Source organism: Cygnus atratus, unplaced genomic scaffold, assembly GCF_013377495.2.
Source record: "Cygnus atratus isolate AKBS03 ecotype Queensland, Australia unplaced genomic scaffold, CAtr_DNAZoo_HiC_assembly HiC_scaffold_112, whole genome shotgun sequence".
Classification (NCBI taxonomy): Eukaryota; Metazoa; Chordata; class Aves; order Anseriformes; family Anatidae; genus Cygnus; species Cygnus atratus.
This window is the reverse complement of record NW_026109705.1, coordinates 1-15,794: the sequence shown is the minus strand read 5'-3', so window position 1 is coordinate 15,794 and position 15,794 is coordinate 1. Positions and strand designations below refer to the sequence as shown.

General features: G+C 64.1%; 1 protein-coding gene across 1 annotated transcript; it reads right to left on the bottom strand.

Annotated features, from left to right (window-relative positions):
• Positions 1 to 457: 457 nt before the first annotated feature.
• On the bottom strand, positions 458 to 15,790 carry LOC118261497 (lysine-specific demethylase 5C-like; the record flags this gene model as incomplete). The annotated part of the gene is given in 19 exon segments (XM_035572351.1): positions 458 to 461; positions 2,623 to 2,807; positions 3,555 to 3,754; positions 4,838 to 4,895; positions 7,004 to 7,325; positions 7,327 to 7,529; positions 7,649 to 7,786; positions 7,896 to 8,075; positions 8,162 to 8,300; positions 9,434 to 9,813; positions 9,920 to 10,016; positions 10,476 to 10,623; positions 10,739 to 10,863; positions 11,852 to 12,033; positions 12,118 to 12,312; positions 14,245 to 14,364; positions 14,452 to 14,614; positions 15,365 to 15,546; positions 15,644 to 15,790. Coding segments are annotated over 19 exon segments (3,168 nt in total), but the record flags the coding sequence as incomplete, so codon positions are not given.
• Positions 15,791 to 15,794: the final 4 nt, after the last annotated feature.

Genomic DNA, 15,794 nt, shown 5'->3' with positions numbered 1-15,794 from the left:
GGGGGGCGCCTCATAAATTGGGGGGGCATGGCAAAAAAAAAAATGGGGGAGCACCTCCTAAATGTGGGGGGCACTTCAAAACTTAGGGGCACCTCAGGAATGGTGGGGGGGGCACCTCAAAAATTAGGGAGGCACCTTTTGGAGGGGCCACCTCACAAATGTTGGGGGGGGGCATCCTAAAAAAAAGGGGCCTCCCTTCTGAAGGGGGGGGGAGTTAACCTCAAAAATGGGGGTTACCTCAAAATTTGGGGTCAGCTAAAGAATGGGGGTGGGGGTCATGCCAAAAAAAGGGGGGGGGGGGGGGTACTTCAAAAAGTCGGGGGTCACCTTCGGAAATGGGGGACAGTTCCAAAAGGGGGAGAAATTACCTCAGAATAAAAGGGGGAGAATAATTCCAAAAGGGGAAGGGATTAACTCATAAAATGGGGGATTTTTTTTACCTCAAAAAAAAAGGGAGTTACCTGCAAAAAGGAGGGGGGGGGGTAACCTCAATAAACGGAGGGTCAGCTCAGTCACGGGGGGGTTAAAATGGAAAAAAAAAAAAAAAAAAAAGTGACATTGCCTCAGAAAAATAGTGGGGAGAACGGATTTTTTTTTAATAATCACAGAAAAGAGGTGTTTTAATTGAAAAAAACAAGGGTTTTTAACCTCAGAATTTTTTTAAATATTAGAGAAAAGGGAGTTATCTGAGAGGAAAAAAATGAGTTTTAGCTTAAAAACGAGGCGGTTTTACCTCAGAAAATGTAGAGTTTTACATGAAAAAAAGCTTTTTTTTAAACCTCAAGTGTTATTTCATCTCATTAAAGAAAGGTTTTACCTCAAAAAAGGGGGTAGGCTACCCCAGAAAGGTAAGGGAAGTTAGCCCCAAAGTGGGGGGGGGGGAACGGGACGGTGGGGGTGGGGTGTTAACCTCAAAAATAAAGGTTGTTTTACCTCACGGGGTGACTTTTACCTCAGGAACCGAAGGGTTTACCTCAGAAACGGGGAGTTTTACCTCAGGAAAGGCGGCGGGGCGCCTCAGGGCGGGGGGTGACCTCAAAAAAAAGGGGGGAGTTTTACCTCAGGAAAAGGCGGCTCTACCTCAGAAAAGGTTTTTTTAAACCTCGGAAAAGGGTTTTTTAACCTCAGAAGAGGAGATTTTACCTCAAAAAAAAAAAAAGAGTATTTTTTACTCAAAAACGACGCTTTTCCCTACACGCAGCCACCGCCGCCTCGCGCTGCCGCCGCCACCTGCCCCTCGTCCCGCCCCCTCGCTGCACACCCATTGGTGGAGGCGGCACCAATTGGCAGGAGCGGCGCCCAATGGGGGAGCGCCTGAGCCCCTGCACCCTCCGCGCATGCGCCCCCCTCATTTCCAGTCAGCCACCGTGCGGGGAAGGTGGACGCAATCCCCCCCCCCCCCCCCCCAAAAACCAGCCTCGGTTTTAGCCTCCAAAGTTTAATAATAATAAAAAAAAATCATAATACAATAAAATAAGGCCCCCCCCCGGCCCCCCCCCCCCCCCCGCTACAAAGAGCCCAAGACCGGTAGTGTCGGCGAGGGGGCGGGGGGGGGGCCCCAAAGCCGCCCCCCCCCTTCCTCTCCCCCCGCCCCCCCCCCCCCCCAGCCCCACAATTCCTATAAAAAACCCGGCGCGAGGGGGGGGGGGGAGGGGGGGGGCTGGCCCCTGCTGTGCTGGTTGTGCCCCCCCCCCCCCCCGGAGCTGAGGGGGGGAGGTCCCGGGCCCCCCTTTGCGTGTGGTGTCCCCCCCCCCCCGAAAGATACAAAAGAAATCAACTCAAATAATTACAGCACGGGGCGGGGGGGGGCCGCTCCGGGTGGGGGGGGATGGGGGGGGGCACGCTGGGGTTTGTTTGTTTGTTTGCTGTTTGGGGGGGGGGGGGCACAGCCTCCTGGTCCCCCCCCCCCATGTTTCTCCCCGCCGCCGCCTTCAGGCGCATCCATCCGAGGTGGGGGCTCCGCGTCACGAGTCCTGGGGGGGGGGGGACACACACACACACATGTAGTGCCCCCCCACCAATAAATCCCCCCCATACACCCCAAAATCCCCTAAGGACCCCCCCCCCCCCCATACCCCAAAAACCTTTAAGGACCGTCCCCCCCCCCCCCCTTTCCTAGCACTCCAGGGTCTCAGATACCCTCCCATGACCCCCCAATTCCCCTTGCCCCCCCCCAATAGGGGTCTTTTCTCCCCCCCCCCCCCCCATTACCCCCAGGACCCCCCCCATTAAATTAGCTCTGACCTCCCCCCCCCCACCTCACACCCCCGTGGCCCCCCAAGGAATTCCTCCCCCTCCCCCCCCCCCCCAAATTATTGGGGTCCCACTCACTCCCCCAGCCTCCTTAGGACCCCCCCCCAAAGATATTGGGGTCCCCCTCACCACAAAGCCCCCCTGGACCTCCTCCCCATTTAGTTACACTGACTCTTGCCCCCCCCCCCCCCCGATAATAGGGTCCCCTCCCCACTCCCCCCATAGCCCCCTAGGACCCCCCCCAATTAATTACACTACCCCCCCCCAAGATATTGGGGTACCCCCCCACTCCCCCCATAGCCTCCTAGGACCCCCCCCAATTAATTCCACTGCCCCCCCCCAGGATAACAGGGTCCCCTCCCCACTCACCCCCGTGGCGTGGGGGCCGGGGGGGGGCTGTCCCGGGGGGCCCCCCCCTCAGGACCCCTGCTCCTCTTTGGCTCCAGCTCCTCCTTGGCCAGGGGGGGGGCATCGCCCCGCTCCCCCCGGCGCTTGCGGCGCCGCTCGGGGTCCCGGCCCCGGCCCCGCGCCCCCCGCCGCTCCGCCTGCTCCAGCTGGGGGGGGGGACATAGGGTCAATGTGTGCCCCCCCCCCCCCCCAAAGATTTGGGGGGGATTTGGGGTCCCAAAAGTGAGGAGGAAGGGGAATAAGGGATGGGTTTGGGGTCCCCAAGAGATTTGGGGTCCCCCCCCTTGAAGAGGAGGGGGAATAAAGGAGGGGTTTTGGGGTCCCCCCCTTGAAGAAGAGGGGGAACAGGGGATGGTTTTGGGGGCCCCAAGGAAGTTTTGGGTTGCCCCCCTTGAGGAAGAGTGGGAATAAGGGATGGATTTGGGGTCCCCCAGGGTTTTGGGGTCCCCCCCCTTAAAGAGGAGGGGGAACAGGGGATGGTTTGGGGTCCCCATGTCAAGGATGTGATAAAATAGGGTGAGGGGAAATGCCCGGCAGCAGCTTTGGGGTCTCCTGCCACAATTTTTGGTCCCCACCTTGAACAGGAGGTGGAAGAGGACAAGGGGAGGAGGCTGGGGAAGGTTTTAGGGTCCGGGGCGGCTATTTGGGGTCCCCGAGATGAAGGAAACGAGAGAAACATTTCAGGGGGCCTGGTTCTGGGATCGTTGGGGGATTTTTGGGGTCCCCTAGGAGACCTGGGGCTGGCTCGGGATCCTGGGGAGGCTTCGGCCTCGACCTCGGGTGGTTGTGGGGTGGCTTTTGGGGTGGTTTTGGGTTACTGGGGGCTTGGGGTGTCTGGGGGGGGGGGGGGGGGGGGTTTGGGGCGTCCGGGGTGGGTTTTGGGGCGCCCGTACCTCGAGGAGGAGGCGGAAGAGGCCGAGGGGGGGCGGGCGGGCGGCCTGCAGCAGGCGCCAGATGCTCTGGGCCTCGTCCAGCGTCACCTCGAGGAGGTCGCCCTCCATCATCAGCTCCTCCAGCGGCCGCCGCGCGCCCTCGGCCAGCTCCAGCACCGGGCCCTGCAGCCGCGGCAGCGCCGCGCTCAGCGCCTCCAGCTCTGCGGGGACACGGCGGCACGTGGGGGGGACGCCCCGAGGACGGGGGGGGCCACCCCGAGGACATTACGGGCTGCCCCGAGGACACCGGGGACACAACGAGGACATGGGGGCCGCCCCAGGACGTTGGGGGACCACCATGAGGACCTGGGGGGTCACCCCAGGAAATGTCGGGGGGCACCCCGAGGACACTGGGGCCACCCCAAAAACATTGGGGTCACCCCAAGGATGTGGGGGCCACCACGAGGACGCTGGGGACACACCGAGGGCGTGGGGGCCGCCCCAGGACGTTGGGGGACCACCATGAGGACCTGGGGGGTCACCCCAAGAAATGTTGGGGGGCACCATGAGGATGTGGGGGGTCACCCCGAGGACACTGGGGCCACCCCAAAAACATGGGGGCCACCCCAAGGACATTACGGGCCACCACGAGGGCATGTGGGCTGCCCCAGGACGTTGGGGGACCACCATGAGGACCTGGGGGGTCACCCCAAGAAATGTTGGGGGGCACCATGAGGATGTAGGGGTCGTCCCAAGAATGTTTGGGGTCACCCCGAGGACTCTGGGGCCACCCCAAAAACACTGGGCTCACCCCAAGGATGTGGGGGCCGCCCCAGGACGTTGGGGGACCACCATGAGGACCTGGGGGGCCACCCCAAGAGTGTTGGGGGGCACCATGAGGACGTGGGGGCCACCCGAGGATGTTGCGGGACCACCGTGAGGACGCAGGGGTCACCCTGAGAACGTGTGGGGGGGGGGAAACCTCCTGAGGATACCGGGGCCACCCCAGAAACATTGGGGTCACCCCAAGGAGGCGGGGGGGACACCCCAAGGATGTTGGGGGACACCCTGAGGCCGTTGGGGGACACCCCGAGGACACCGTGTCACAGGGGAAGGTGAGGATATGGGGCCACCATGAGAACGTGGGGCCAGCGGGTTCGGGAAGGGAACGGGGCCGACACGGGGCGGGTCCCGGGCCCCGTGGGGCTTCCACGGGATCCTCTGGGATCCTGTAGATCCCCTGGGATCCACTGCCCCCCTACAGCTCCCCCCCCCCCCCGAATGTTCCCCGTCCCCCCACTCACCCGAGGGCAGCGGGCCGTTCTTCTCTGGGCTGGGGGCGTCACCGTTCTCCACCGAGACCTGGGGGGGGGGGGGGGGGACGACACACACAAAAAGGGTCATGGAGAGGGGCGTTGTGCCCCCCCCCCAAACCCCACTACAGCAGCTCCATGTCCCCCCCCACCCCAAAAAGCACCCCTAAAGCCCTGTCGCCCTAAAAGCACCCCCGCTGCCCCAAAACCTACCCTAGGACGCCCCAAAAGCCACCCCCTGGCCCTAAAACAGCTCCCCGCCACCCCAAAAACACCCCCGCCACCCCAAAAACACCCCCGCCACCCCAAAAGTGGCCCTCACTGCCCCCAAAGCCACCCGCCCCAAAAGTCGCCCCAAAAGTGCCCCTAAAGCCAGCCCTAAAGCCCCTGTCACCCCAAACGTACCCCCTACCGCCCCTACAGGTACTTCCTGCCACCCCAAAAAGCCACCCCCGGCCCTAAAACTGCCCCCCTGCTGCCCCAAAAGCCACCCCCTAAAGCCCCTGTTGCCCCAAAAAGCTGCCCCCCGCCATCCCTAAAGCTGCCCCAAAAGCCCCTCACCCCAAAAGCGCCCTGTCGCCCCGAAAGCCCACCCCCACTGACCCTAAAGCTGCCCCCTGCTGCTCCCCAGTGCCCCAAAAAGTGCCCCCCGCCATCCCAAAAAGCCATCCCTAAAGTCCCTGTTACCCCAAAAGCCACCCCCTGGCCCTAAAGCCACTCCCGCCACCCCAAAAACCACCCCTAAAGCCCCTGCCACCCCTAAAGCACGCCCCTGCTGGCCCTAAAACCACCCTGGCCACCCCTAAAGGGGTCCCCCACTGCCCCTAGAAGCCACCCACCCCAAAAACCACCCCTAAAGCCCCTGCCACCCCAAAAGCTACCCTAGATGCCCCAGAAGCCGCCCCTGCTGCCCCAAAGCCACCTCAGCCCACCCCACCCCTAAAGGGCCCCCCACTGCCCCTAAAAGCCACCCCCAAAGGGCCCCCCACCGCCCCAAAGGGCCCCCCACCGCCCCAAAAGCCGCCCCCTAAAGTTCCCACTGCCCCAAAAGCCTCCCCCCACCACCCCAAAAGCCGCCCCCCGCCACCCCCAAAAGCCCCCCACCGCCCCCAAAAGCCGCCCCCCGCCACCCCCAAAAGCCGCCCCCAAAAGTCCCCACTGCCCCAAAAGCCGTCCCCTGAAGTCCTCACCGCCCCAAAAGCTGCCCCACCCCACCCCTAAAGGGTTCCCCACCGCCCCTAAAAGCCCCCCACCGCCCCAAAAGCCACCCCCCACCGCCCCAAAAGCCACCCCACCCCACCCCTAAAGGGTCCCCCCCCACCCCCAAAAGCCCCCCACCGCCCCAAAAGCCGCCCCACCCCACCCCTAAAGGGTCCCCCACCGCCCCCAAAAGCCCCCCACCGCCCCAAAAGCCGCCCCACCCCACCCCTAAAGGGTCCCCCACCGCCCCCAAAAGCCCCCCACCGCCCCCAAAAGCCGCCCCACCCCACCCCTAAAGGGTCCCCCACCGCCCCCAAAAGCCCCCCACCGCCCCAAAAAGCCGCCCCACCCCACCCCTAAAGGGTCTCCCACCGCCCCCAAAAGCCCCCCACCACCCCCAAAAGCCGCCCCCCACCGCCCCTAAAGGGTTCCCCACCGCCCCCAAAAGCCCCCCACTGCCCCAAAAGCCGCCCCCCACCGCCCCAAAAGCCGCCCCACCCCACCCCTAAAGGGTTCCCCACCGCCCCCAAAAGCCGCCCCACCCCACCCCTAAAGGGTCCCCCACCGCCCCCAAAAGCCCCCCACCGCCCCAAAAGCCGCCCCACCCCACCCCTAAAGGGTCTCCCACCGCCCCCAAAAGCCCCCCACCACCCCCAAAAGCCGCCCCCCACCCGCCCCTAAAGGGTTCCCCACCGCCCCCAAAAGCCCCCCACTGCCCCAAAAGCCGCCCCCCACCGCCCCAAAAGCCACCCCACCCCACCCCTAAAGGGTTCCCCACCGCCCCAAAAGCCGCCCCACCCCACCCCTAAAGGGTCCCCCACCGCCCCCAAAAGCTCCCCACCGCCCCAAAAGCCGCCCCACCCCACCCCTAAAGGGTTCCCCACCGCCCCCAAAAGCCCCCCACTGCCCCTAACGGGTCCCCCCCCGCCCCCAAAAGCCCCCCCCCCCCCCTTTTACCTTGGTCTGCTCGTTGCGGCTGGCCTCCCGCAGCGCCCCGGCCCCGTCGCCGTGCAGGCGGTGCCGCAGGGCCGCCAGGCGCTCCAGGGGGGCCGCCAGCTCGGGGGAGGCCAGGAGCTGGCGCGCGCGGTCCTGCCAGGTGATGGCTCGCTCCGTCAGGCACTGCAGCGCCTCGCCCTCGGGCAGCCGCACCGGCAGCTTCTGCAGGGCCACCAGCAGCGCCAGGATGGTCTCCAAGCGCGGCCGCCGCGAGCGCTGGCAGAGCGGGCAGAGGAACTTGGCGTCCCACTCCCACCAAGGCGCCGAGGGTTTTTGGGTGCCCAAAGCGGGGCCAAGCCACGCAGGAAGCGTGGAACCAGTCCCGGCAGAGCTGGCACTGGAGCATGCCGGGGGTCGGGGGTTGGCCGCAGACGCACGAAGGTGGCCCGGGGCCCGGAGCGGGCGGCGCGGGTTTTTGGGAGTTGGCGTGGCGCAGGCGCAGCATGCCCTCCTTCTCCTTCTGCTCGCCTTCCTTGAAGGCCACGATCTAAGGGGGGGAGGGGGGGGGGCGGAAGGGAAAAAAAAAAAAAAGAACAACAACAAAACGGGGTGAAGAGCGAGGGGGGAAGGATTACGGGGCGCCCCACGTCTCGCCCGGCCCCTCACCACGGCGCCGGGGTCGCGGAGATCCTGCGCCGACAGCCCCAAGCTCTCGGCGTCCAGCTTGTAGAGCCCCGGCTGCTCCTGCCGCCACTTGAGCCGCTTGCTGCTGTCGGAGCCGGCGTCGGCGCAGGGACACAGCACCTTCGGGGAGGGAAAAAAAAAAAAAAAAGGAGGAAACGGGGATGGCCGCGGGGTCCCCGCCCCTCTTTTTGGTGCCCCCCCCCAGCCCCAGGGGGTGCCGCCACCCTACCTCGAGCAGGGTGTAGCAGGAGTTTTTCTTGAGGAAGGTGCGGGAGGCTTTGTCCCGCCACGAGTGGGCCGTGCCCACCTGCACCTCGAGCTGCCGCAGCTCCTCCAGGCGCACCGGGAGGTCCCGGCCCACCGCCACCAGCCCCTCGAGATCGTCCAGGCAGGGGTAGTGGTCTCCGTTCTGGGGAGGGGGGGGGGGAGAAAAAAAGAGGGTGAGCCCCCCCCCCCCCCAAGATAAAAGCACGGGGAGGGGGCGGCGGAGCCCACCTGGATCTCCTCCACGTCGGCGATCCAGGCGCGAGCCTTGGCCAGCGCCTCTTTGAGGGCCTGGATGTTGGGCAGCAGCGCCGGGATGTTCTCCGCCTCCTTGATGATGGCCGCCAGGGTGGCCGGGGGGTGCTTCTGCCTGCGGGGGGGGGGGGTCGGGAAATACGAGGAGGGGGTGAGGACCCCCCCCAAATCCCAAACGCGGCCTCGCCGACCCCAGGAACGGAGGCAGACGAGCCGCAGCCCCTTGAAACCCCTCCTAAGGGACGTGGGGACGACTCCCGGACCCTTTAACCCCTAGAAAGGGCACAGGGGGCAGCCCCCAGCCCCTTAATCCCCCCTCCCAAACCCCAAAAGCTCCCCTGTGGGATATGGGAGCCCCCTGGGGGATATGGGAGCCCCTCAAAGGACACGAGAACCCCCCCCAGCCCCTTAATTCCCCCTCCTAAAAACCAAAGGTCCCCCTGGGGGGCACAAGGAACCCCTTACGGGACACAGGGACCCCTCCCCAGCCCCTTAATCCCCCCTCACAAAACCCGAAGACCTCCCCGGGGGATACCAGGACCCCCTTAAGGGACTCAGGGACCCCCTCCAGGGACACAGGGACCCCCCCAGCCCCTTAATTCCCCCTCCCAAAACCCCAAAAGGTCCTCCTGGGGGATACCGGGACCCCCTTAAGGGACTCAGGGACCCCCCAGCCCCTTAATTCCCCCTCCCAAACCCCAAAGGTCCTCCTGGGGGATACCGGGACCCCCTCAAAGGACTCAGGGACACCCCCCCCCCAGCCCCTTAATTCCCCCTCCCAACACCCAAAGGAGCCCCTGAGGGATACAGGAACCCCCCTCAAAGGACTCAGGGACCCCCCAAGCCCCTTAATTCCCCCTCAAAAACCCCGAAGGGCCCCCTGAGGGATACCAGGACCCCCTCAAAGGACTCGGGGACCCCCCCAGCCCCTTAATCCCCCCTCCCAAACCCCAAAGGTCCTCCTGGGGGATACCGGGACCACCTGAAGGGACTCAGGGACCCCCTCAAGGGACTCAGGGACCCCCCCCCAGCCCCTTAATTCCCCCTCGAAAACCCAGAAGGTCCTCCTGGGGGATACCAGGACCCCCTCAAAGGACTCAGGGACCCCCCCAGCCCCTTAATTCCCCCTCCCAAACCCCAAAGGTCCTCCTGGGGGATACCGGGACCCCCTCAAAGGACTCAGGGACCCCCTCAAGGGACACAGGGACCCCCCCCAGCCCCTCTCACCGGGGGGGGCCGCATCCTGACCTGGCCTCCAGGCACATCTGGGCCTTCTCCTCCCAGCGCTGGGCGATGGTGAGCAGCTCCTGCAGCTCGGCCATGGCCACGTCAACGGCGGGGCTGGGCGCCACGGTGCGGCCGGCCTGGATCAGGCCCCTCATGACGGGGAGGGGGACGCGGGCGCGGGGGGAGCGCAAGGTGGCCGTCACCTCCTCCAACCAAGCGGCCTGGGCCAGCTGCCGTTCCAACCTTCGCCCCTCCGGGACCTCCACGCCGAGCCGGGCCCCCCGTTCCAGCAGCCCCCGTAAAGCCCCCGGAGCTGGGGGGGCCGTTCCGGGTCCCGGGGGGGTCGCTTCCAGAGCCGCCCGCGCCTCCGCTTGGAAGGCTTCGACGCGTTCCAGCAGGGCCTGGAGGGGAAAAAAGGGGGACACAGCACGCTGCTGACTTGGTGTCCCACCCCCTGGGGGTTCCGGGGGTGTGGGGGGGACGTTCGGGGGCCCCCCCCAGGCTCACCTGGACCTCCCCGATTTGGTGCATGACGCAGGGGAGCTGGTTCATCTGCTCCAGGAAGGCGCGGAGCTCCTCCACCGTCAGCGAGGGGGCTGGAAGCCTGGGGTTGTTTTGGGGTGGGGGGGGGGACAGGGGACGTGTCACCCCCCTGCTGTGGGGACGTGGGGGTGGCTGGGACCCCCCCCACACACCACCAGGGAGAGGTACAGAGGTGAACGGGGCCTGTAGGGGACAGGGCAGGGACAAGGGGACGCGGCGGCCATCAGGGACTGTGGCACGAGCTTGGGGGCTGTAGGGGACAGAGGGGGAAGCGGGACAGAGCCAGGGGACCGGGGGTGGCTTGAGGGGACAGGGAGGGGACAGGGCAAGGACGCGACGGGGACAAAAAGCCACCTCGGCACCACAGCGACGGGGTGACAAGGGACTGGGGAGAAACAGGACAAAAACGGGGAGAAAGGGGATGAGAACGGGGAGAGGACGGGATGGGGATGGAGAGGAAAGCCAGGGGGGCTTCGGGGGGACACTAGGGGACACCGGGGGGACATCGGGGGACACTCACCCTGTCTCCTGGGAGCTGATGAGCCCCAGGGCCTCGGAGACGCAGCGCTCGGCCTGGCTGAGGCAGCCCTTGAGGCGGTGCAGCAGCTCGTTCTCGGGGAACTTGCGCTCCCGCGCCTCCGACTCCAGCGCCCGCAGCTCCTCCAGCGCTGCCGGGGAGGGGACGGGGACGTCAGGGCCTGCGCTGGGACCCCCCCCAACGCCCCTAAAAGACCTCCCCCCCCCCCCTTTTTTTTTTGTTTTTCCCCCGGACCCCCCACTCACTCCGCTTGCGGCCGTCCTCCACCTCCAGGGCGATGCGCACCTTGTTGGCCCACGTGTCGAAGGACTCGGCGCGCACCTTCAGCTTGTGCAGCATGGCCGGCAGCTCGTCCAGCGTGTAGCGGTACCTTTCGGGGGGGGGGGGGGGGGGGAAAGGGTTTTTTTTTTTTTAGTTTCAAGTTTTTTTTTGGGGTGGGGGGGAGGCACGGACTGCTGTGGGGTCCCTGTGGGGATGCCAAGGGCTGTGGCACCCCCGAACCGTGCCCAAATCTCCCTTACGGGGACACAGGGACCCACAGCACCCCCAAACCTCATCCCCATCCCGCTAGTTGGGGACACCAAGACCCGCGGCACCCCCAAACCGTGCCCACATCTCCCTTATAGGGACACCAAGACCCAAAGCACCCCCAAACTCTGCCCAGGTGCCCCTTTTGGGGGACACAGGGACCCCCAGCACCCCTAAACCATGACCTGTGTCCCCTTTTTGGGGACCTCAAGACCCACAGCACCCCCAAACAGTGCCCACACCCCCCTTTTGGGGACACGGGGACCCAGAGCACCCCCAAACCACGTCCGCGTCCCCCTTTTGGGGGACACCAAAACCCACAGTACCCCCAAACCGTGCCCAGGTGCCCCTTTTGGGGACACCAAGGGCCACGGCACCCCCAAACCATGACCGGATCCCCCACTATGGGGACACCAAGACCCACGGCACCCCCAAACCGTGCCCACATCCCCCTGTTTGAGTACACCAAGACCCATGGCACCCCCAAACCGTACCCAAACGGGGGGATGTGGGCACACCAAGACCCTCAGCACCCCCAAACCGTGCCCACACCCCCCTTTTGGGCGCACAGGGACCCAGAGCACCCCCAAACCACGTCCACGTCCCCCTTTTGGGGGACACCAAGACCCTCAGCACCCCCAAACCGTGCCCACATCCCCCCGTTTGGGTACACCAAGACCCATGGCACCCCCAAACCGTACCCAAACGGGGGGATGTGGGCACACCAAGACCCTCAGCACCCCCAAACCGTGCCCACATCCCTCTTTTGGTGGACGCTGGGGCCCCAAACCACGCCCTTACCCCCCCCGCCTTTTGCAGGGAGCCCCCACCTGAGGTACTGCTTGCTGCGGGGGCACTTGCAGAGGTCGTCCATGTGGTAGAGGCAGACGAGGCACTGCGGGCAGTCGTAGCAGGCCAGCGCCGAGAGGAAACACGTCGTCTTGCACTTGTCGCACTGCCTCTCGTCGTCGGGCAGCAGCTCGAACGCTTCCCTCTCCGCCTCCGTGATACCCTGGAGGGGGTTGCGGGGGTCAGCGTGGCCTTGTCCCCAAACGTCCCCCCCTGCCGTTGTGGCGTGTCCCCCCCCCAGCCTTACCTTTTCCAGCAGCGCCTTGCGGAGCTTGCGCTCCTCCTGCACCAGCACGAACATCTCCTTGTGCACGGCGGCCGCCAGGTTGAGGTCGAGCTTCTCGGGGCAGGCGGCCATCTTGCAGATGAGCTCCTCGTGGGAGAAGACGCAGTAGCGGCGCAGGCGGCGGTAGTGCTCGATGCACTGCCGGCCGGCCGGGAGCTGGAAGAAAAAGGGGGGACTGTCACCCCAAAATCGCAGGGAGGGGAGACGGGGGGGTGGGGGAGTGGAGGGGCTGGGGTAGGGCTCGGGGATTTAGGGGTGCGCAGAGGGGTTTGTGGCAGGTTTGGGAGGATTTATGGGGCATCTGGCCCAGGTTTGGAGGGGGGTTTAGGGGTGCACAGAGGCATTTGGCCCAGGTCTGGGGGGATTTAGGGGTGCACAGAGGCATTTGGCCCAGGTTTGGGGGGATTTAGGGGCGCACAGAGGCATTTGGCCCAGGTTTGGGGGGATTTAGGGGCGCACAGAGGCATTTGGCCCGGGTCTGGGGGGATTTAGGGGGCATTTGGCCCGGGTCTGGGGGGTATTTAGGGGCGCACAGAGGCATTTGGCCCGGGTCTGGGAGGATTTAGGGGGCATTTGGCCCGGGTCTGGGAGGGATTTAGGGGCACACAGAGGCATTTGGCCCGGGTCTGGGAGGATTTAGGGGGCATTTGGCCCAGGTTTGGGGGGATTTAGGGGTGCACAAAAGGGGTTTGTGGCAGGTTTGGGGAGAATTTAGGGGATATTTGGCCCGGGTCTGAGGGGATTTAGGGGCGCACAGAGGCATTTGGCCCGGGTCTGAGGGGATTTAGGGGCGCACTGAGGGGTTTGTGTGAGATTTGGGAGGATTTAGGGGGCATTTGGCCCAGGTCTGGGGGGATTTAGGCGTGCTTAGAGGGGTTTGCTCTGGGTCTGGGGGGATTTAGGGGTGCACAGAGGCATTTGTTCTGGGTTTGGGGGGATTTAGGGGTGCACAGATGTGTTTGCCCCAGGTTTGGGGGTGATTTAGGGCTGTTTGGAGGCTTATGTCCGAGGTTTGGGGGGATTTCGGGGTGTTCAGAGGCGTTTGTCTCACATGTGTGAGGATTTAGGGGGCATTTACCTCAGGTCTGGAGGGATTTAGGGGTGCTTACAGGCGTCTGCCCCAGATTTGGGGGGATTTCGGAGTGCACAGAGGCGCTTGCTCCAGGTTTAGGAGGCATTTGCCCCAGCTTTGGGGGTGTTTGCCCCAGGTCTGGGGAGATTTAGGGGTGCACAGAGGCACTTGGCCCCAGGGTTTGGGAGGATTTAGAGGGCATTTGCACTTCAGGTCTGGTGGGATTTAGGGGTGCACAGAGGTGTTTGGCCCAGATCTAGGGGGGATTTAGGGGTGCATAGAAGTGTTTGCCTGGGGTCTGGGGGAATTTAGCGGTGCACAGAGGCAGTCTGCCCTGGGTTTAGGAAAATTTAGGGGTGCAGAGAACTGCTTGCTCCAGGTTTAGGGGGCATTTGGCCCAGATTTGGGGTGTTTGCATTGGGTTTTGGGACCTATGAAGGTGTTTGCCCTGGATTCGGGGGGATTTAGGGATGTATGAGGGCATTTGCCTCAGTTTTGTGGGCTTTGGGGGCATATGAAGGTGTTCAGTCCCAGATTTGGGGTGGTTTTTAGGGGGATCCTGGGTTTGGGGGGGCCTAAAAATGTTGACCCGCCGGTTAGGGAGGATTTGGGGAAGGTCGAAGGCATTCACCTAGAGTTTGGGGCACTTTGCTGTAAGTTTGGGGGCAGATTTGAAGATATTTGCCCCAAATTTAAGGAGTTGGGGGGGGCGCTGCCCCAGATTTTGGGGTGTTTTTTTTCTGGGGGGGGTTCAATGCATTCACCCCAGATTTAGGGGAGGTTTTGGGTGTCTGCCCACGGTTGGAGGGCATTTTTAGGGGGTCTTCCCTACATTTAGGGACCACTTCACCCCAAAAAAACCCCTCCCACCCCATACCACAGCTCGCCATCACCCCGCGAGGGAGGGCACAGCACTCGTGGCACCCCAAATCCCCTCCTTCTGGTTCACCCAACATTTCTGGGGGGGGATCACCCTGACTTTTTGGGGGGCATCACCCCATTTTCTGGGGGCTCACCCAGTCGGCGGTGCAGAAGTTGACGGCCTCGGCGAAGTTGTAGCCCTGGTTGAAGCCGCTGTGGTACGCCCGCGGGAAGGTGATGACGAACTCGCCGGCACACTGGTTGGTCCTCACGACCTAAAATGTGCGGGGGGACACGATATAGGGGATAAAACGGGGGGGATTCGGGGACGCGGCGGGGCTCAGGGCCGCCCCGATACTCACGGGGACGCCGTGGGCCATGAGGGTGTTGGGGTTCATGAGGGTGACGAGCTGGTGCAGCAGGTCGGGCTGGCTCTCGAAGAGCTCGGGCGTCAGCTTCTTCATCACCTCCTCCAGGTGCTCCGCCGCGAAGGACGGCACGCCGTACCACGTCTTGGGCTCGCCCCTGGGGAGAAAAAGGGGGGCAGGGGCACCCCAAAACCTCCAGTCACCCCACAGCGCGTCTTGGGATGGCCCCCAGGGGGGCAGCAGCACCCTAAAAGCAGCCTTCAGCGTTTTGGGCTCGGCCCTTGGGCTTCCTCCTGCCCTGTACCACATTGTGGGGTCACCAGCACCCCCAAAAGCCTCCTCTGGCCCCATCCCACATGGCTGGCTCACCCCTGAGGGAGCAGCAGCACCCCAAAAACTTACTCCCATTTCTTCACCTTGTCCCCGAGTGGTCAATAGCAACCCCAAAAGCCTTTCCTTGCCCCGTCCCGCATCTTGGGACGGACCCTAGGGGATCAACAGCACCCCAAAAACCTCCTTCCATACCTTGAACTCCTTTCTGGGGGATCAATAGCACCCCAAAAACCTCCTTCCATATCTTGACCTCATCCCTGAAGGGTCAACAACACCCCAAAAACCTCATCCCACATCTTCTGCTCACCCCTATGGGGTCAATAGCACCCCAAAAGCCTCCTTCCGTACCTTGAGCTCACCCCTGCGGGCTCAACAGCACCCCAAAAACTTACTCCCGTATCTTGAGCTCGTTTTTGGGGGATCAATAGCACCCCAAAAACCTCCCTCCGTATCTTGAGCTCATTCCTGTGGGTCAGCAGCCCCGCAAAACCTCATCCCACACCTTCTGCTCACCCCTGAGGGGCTCAAGAGCACCCCAAAAGCCTCCTCCTGCCCCCCCCCCGAGCCCCCCTACCAGTGGAGGTAGTTGATGGAGTAGCTCCAGTGGTCCTCGATGTGCCAGCAGAAGGCGGAGAAGACCATGCCCACGTAGAGCCAGGGCACCTTCATGCCCGAGATGTCGGCGTTGATGTGGCACAGCACCGACTGCTTCAGCACCGGCATCACGTTCAGGTTCCAGCCGCTGCCGGCGTACTCCTGAGGGGGGCGGGGGGACGGTGTCACCCCCACGTTGGGGACAGCATCGCCCCCCCCCCCCCTCCGCGGGGACAAACGGGGACCCTCCCCCCTTCACCTCCTCCTCGGGAGAGAGCTTCCTCTTGCCGTCGCTGATGGGGAAGCCGCTGCCGAATTCCTTGGAGTGGATGTCGGCGCCGTACTCCACCGTCACGTCCTCCTCGATGCTGTTCACCAGCCGCCAGAATTCCTTCTCCACCAGCTCCGTG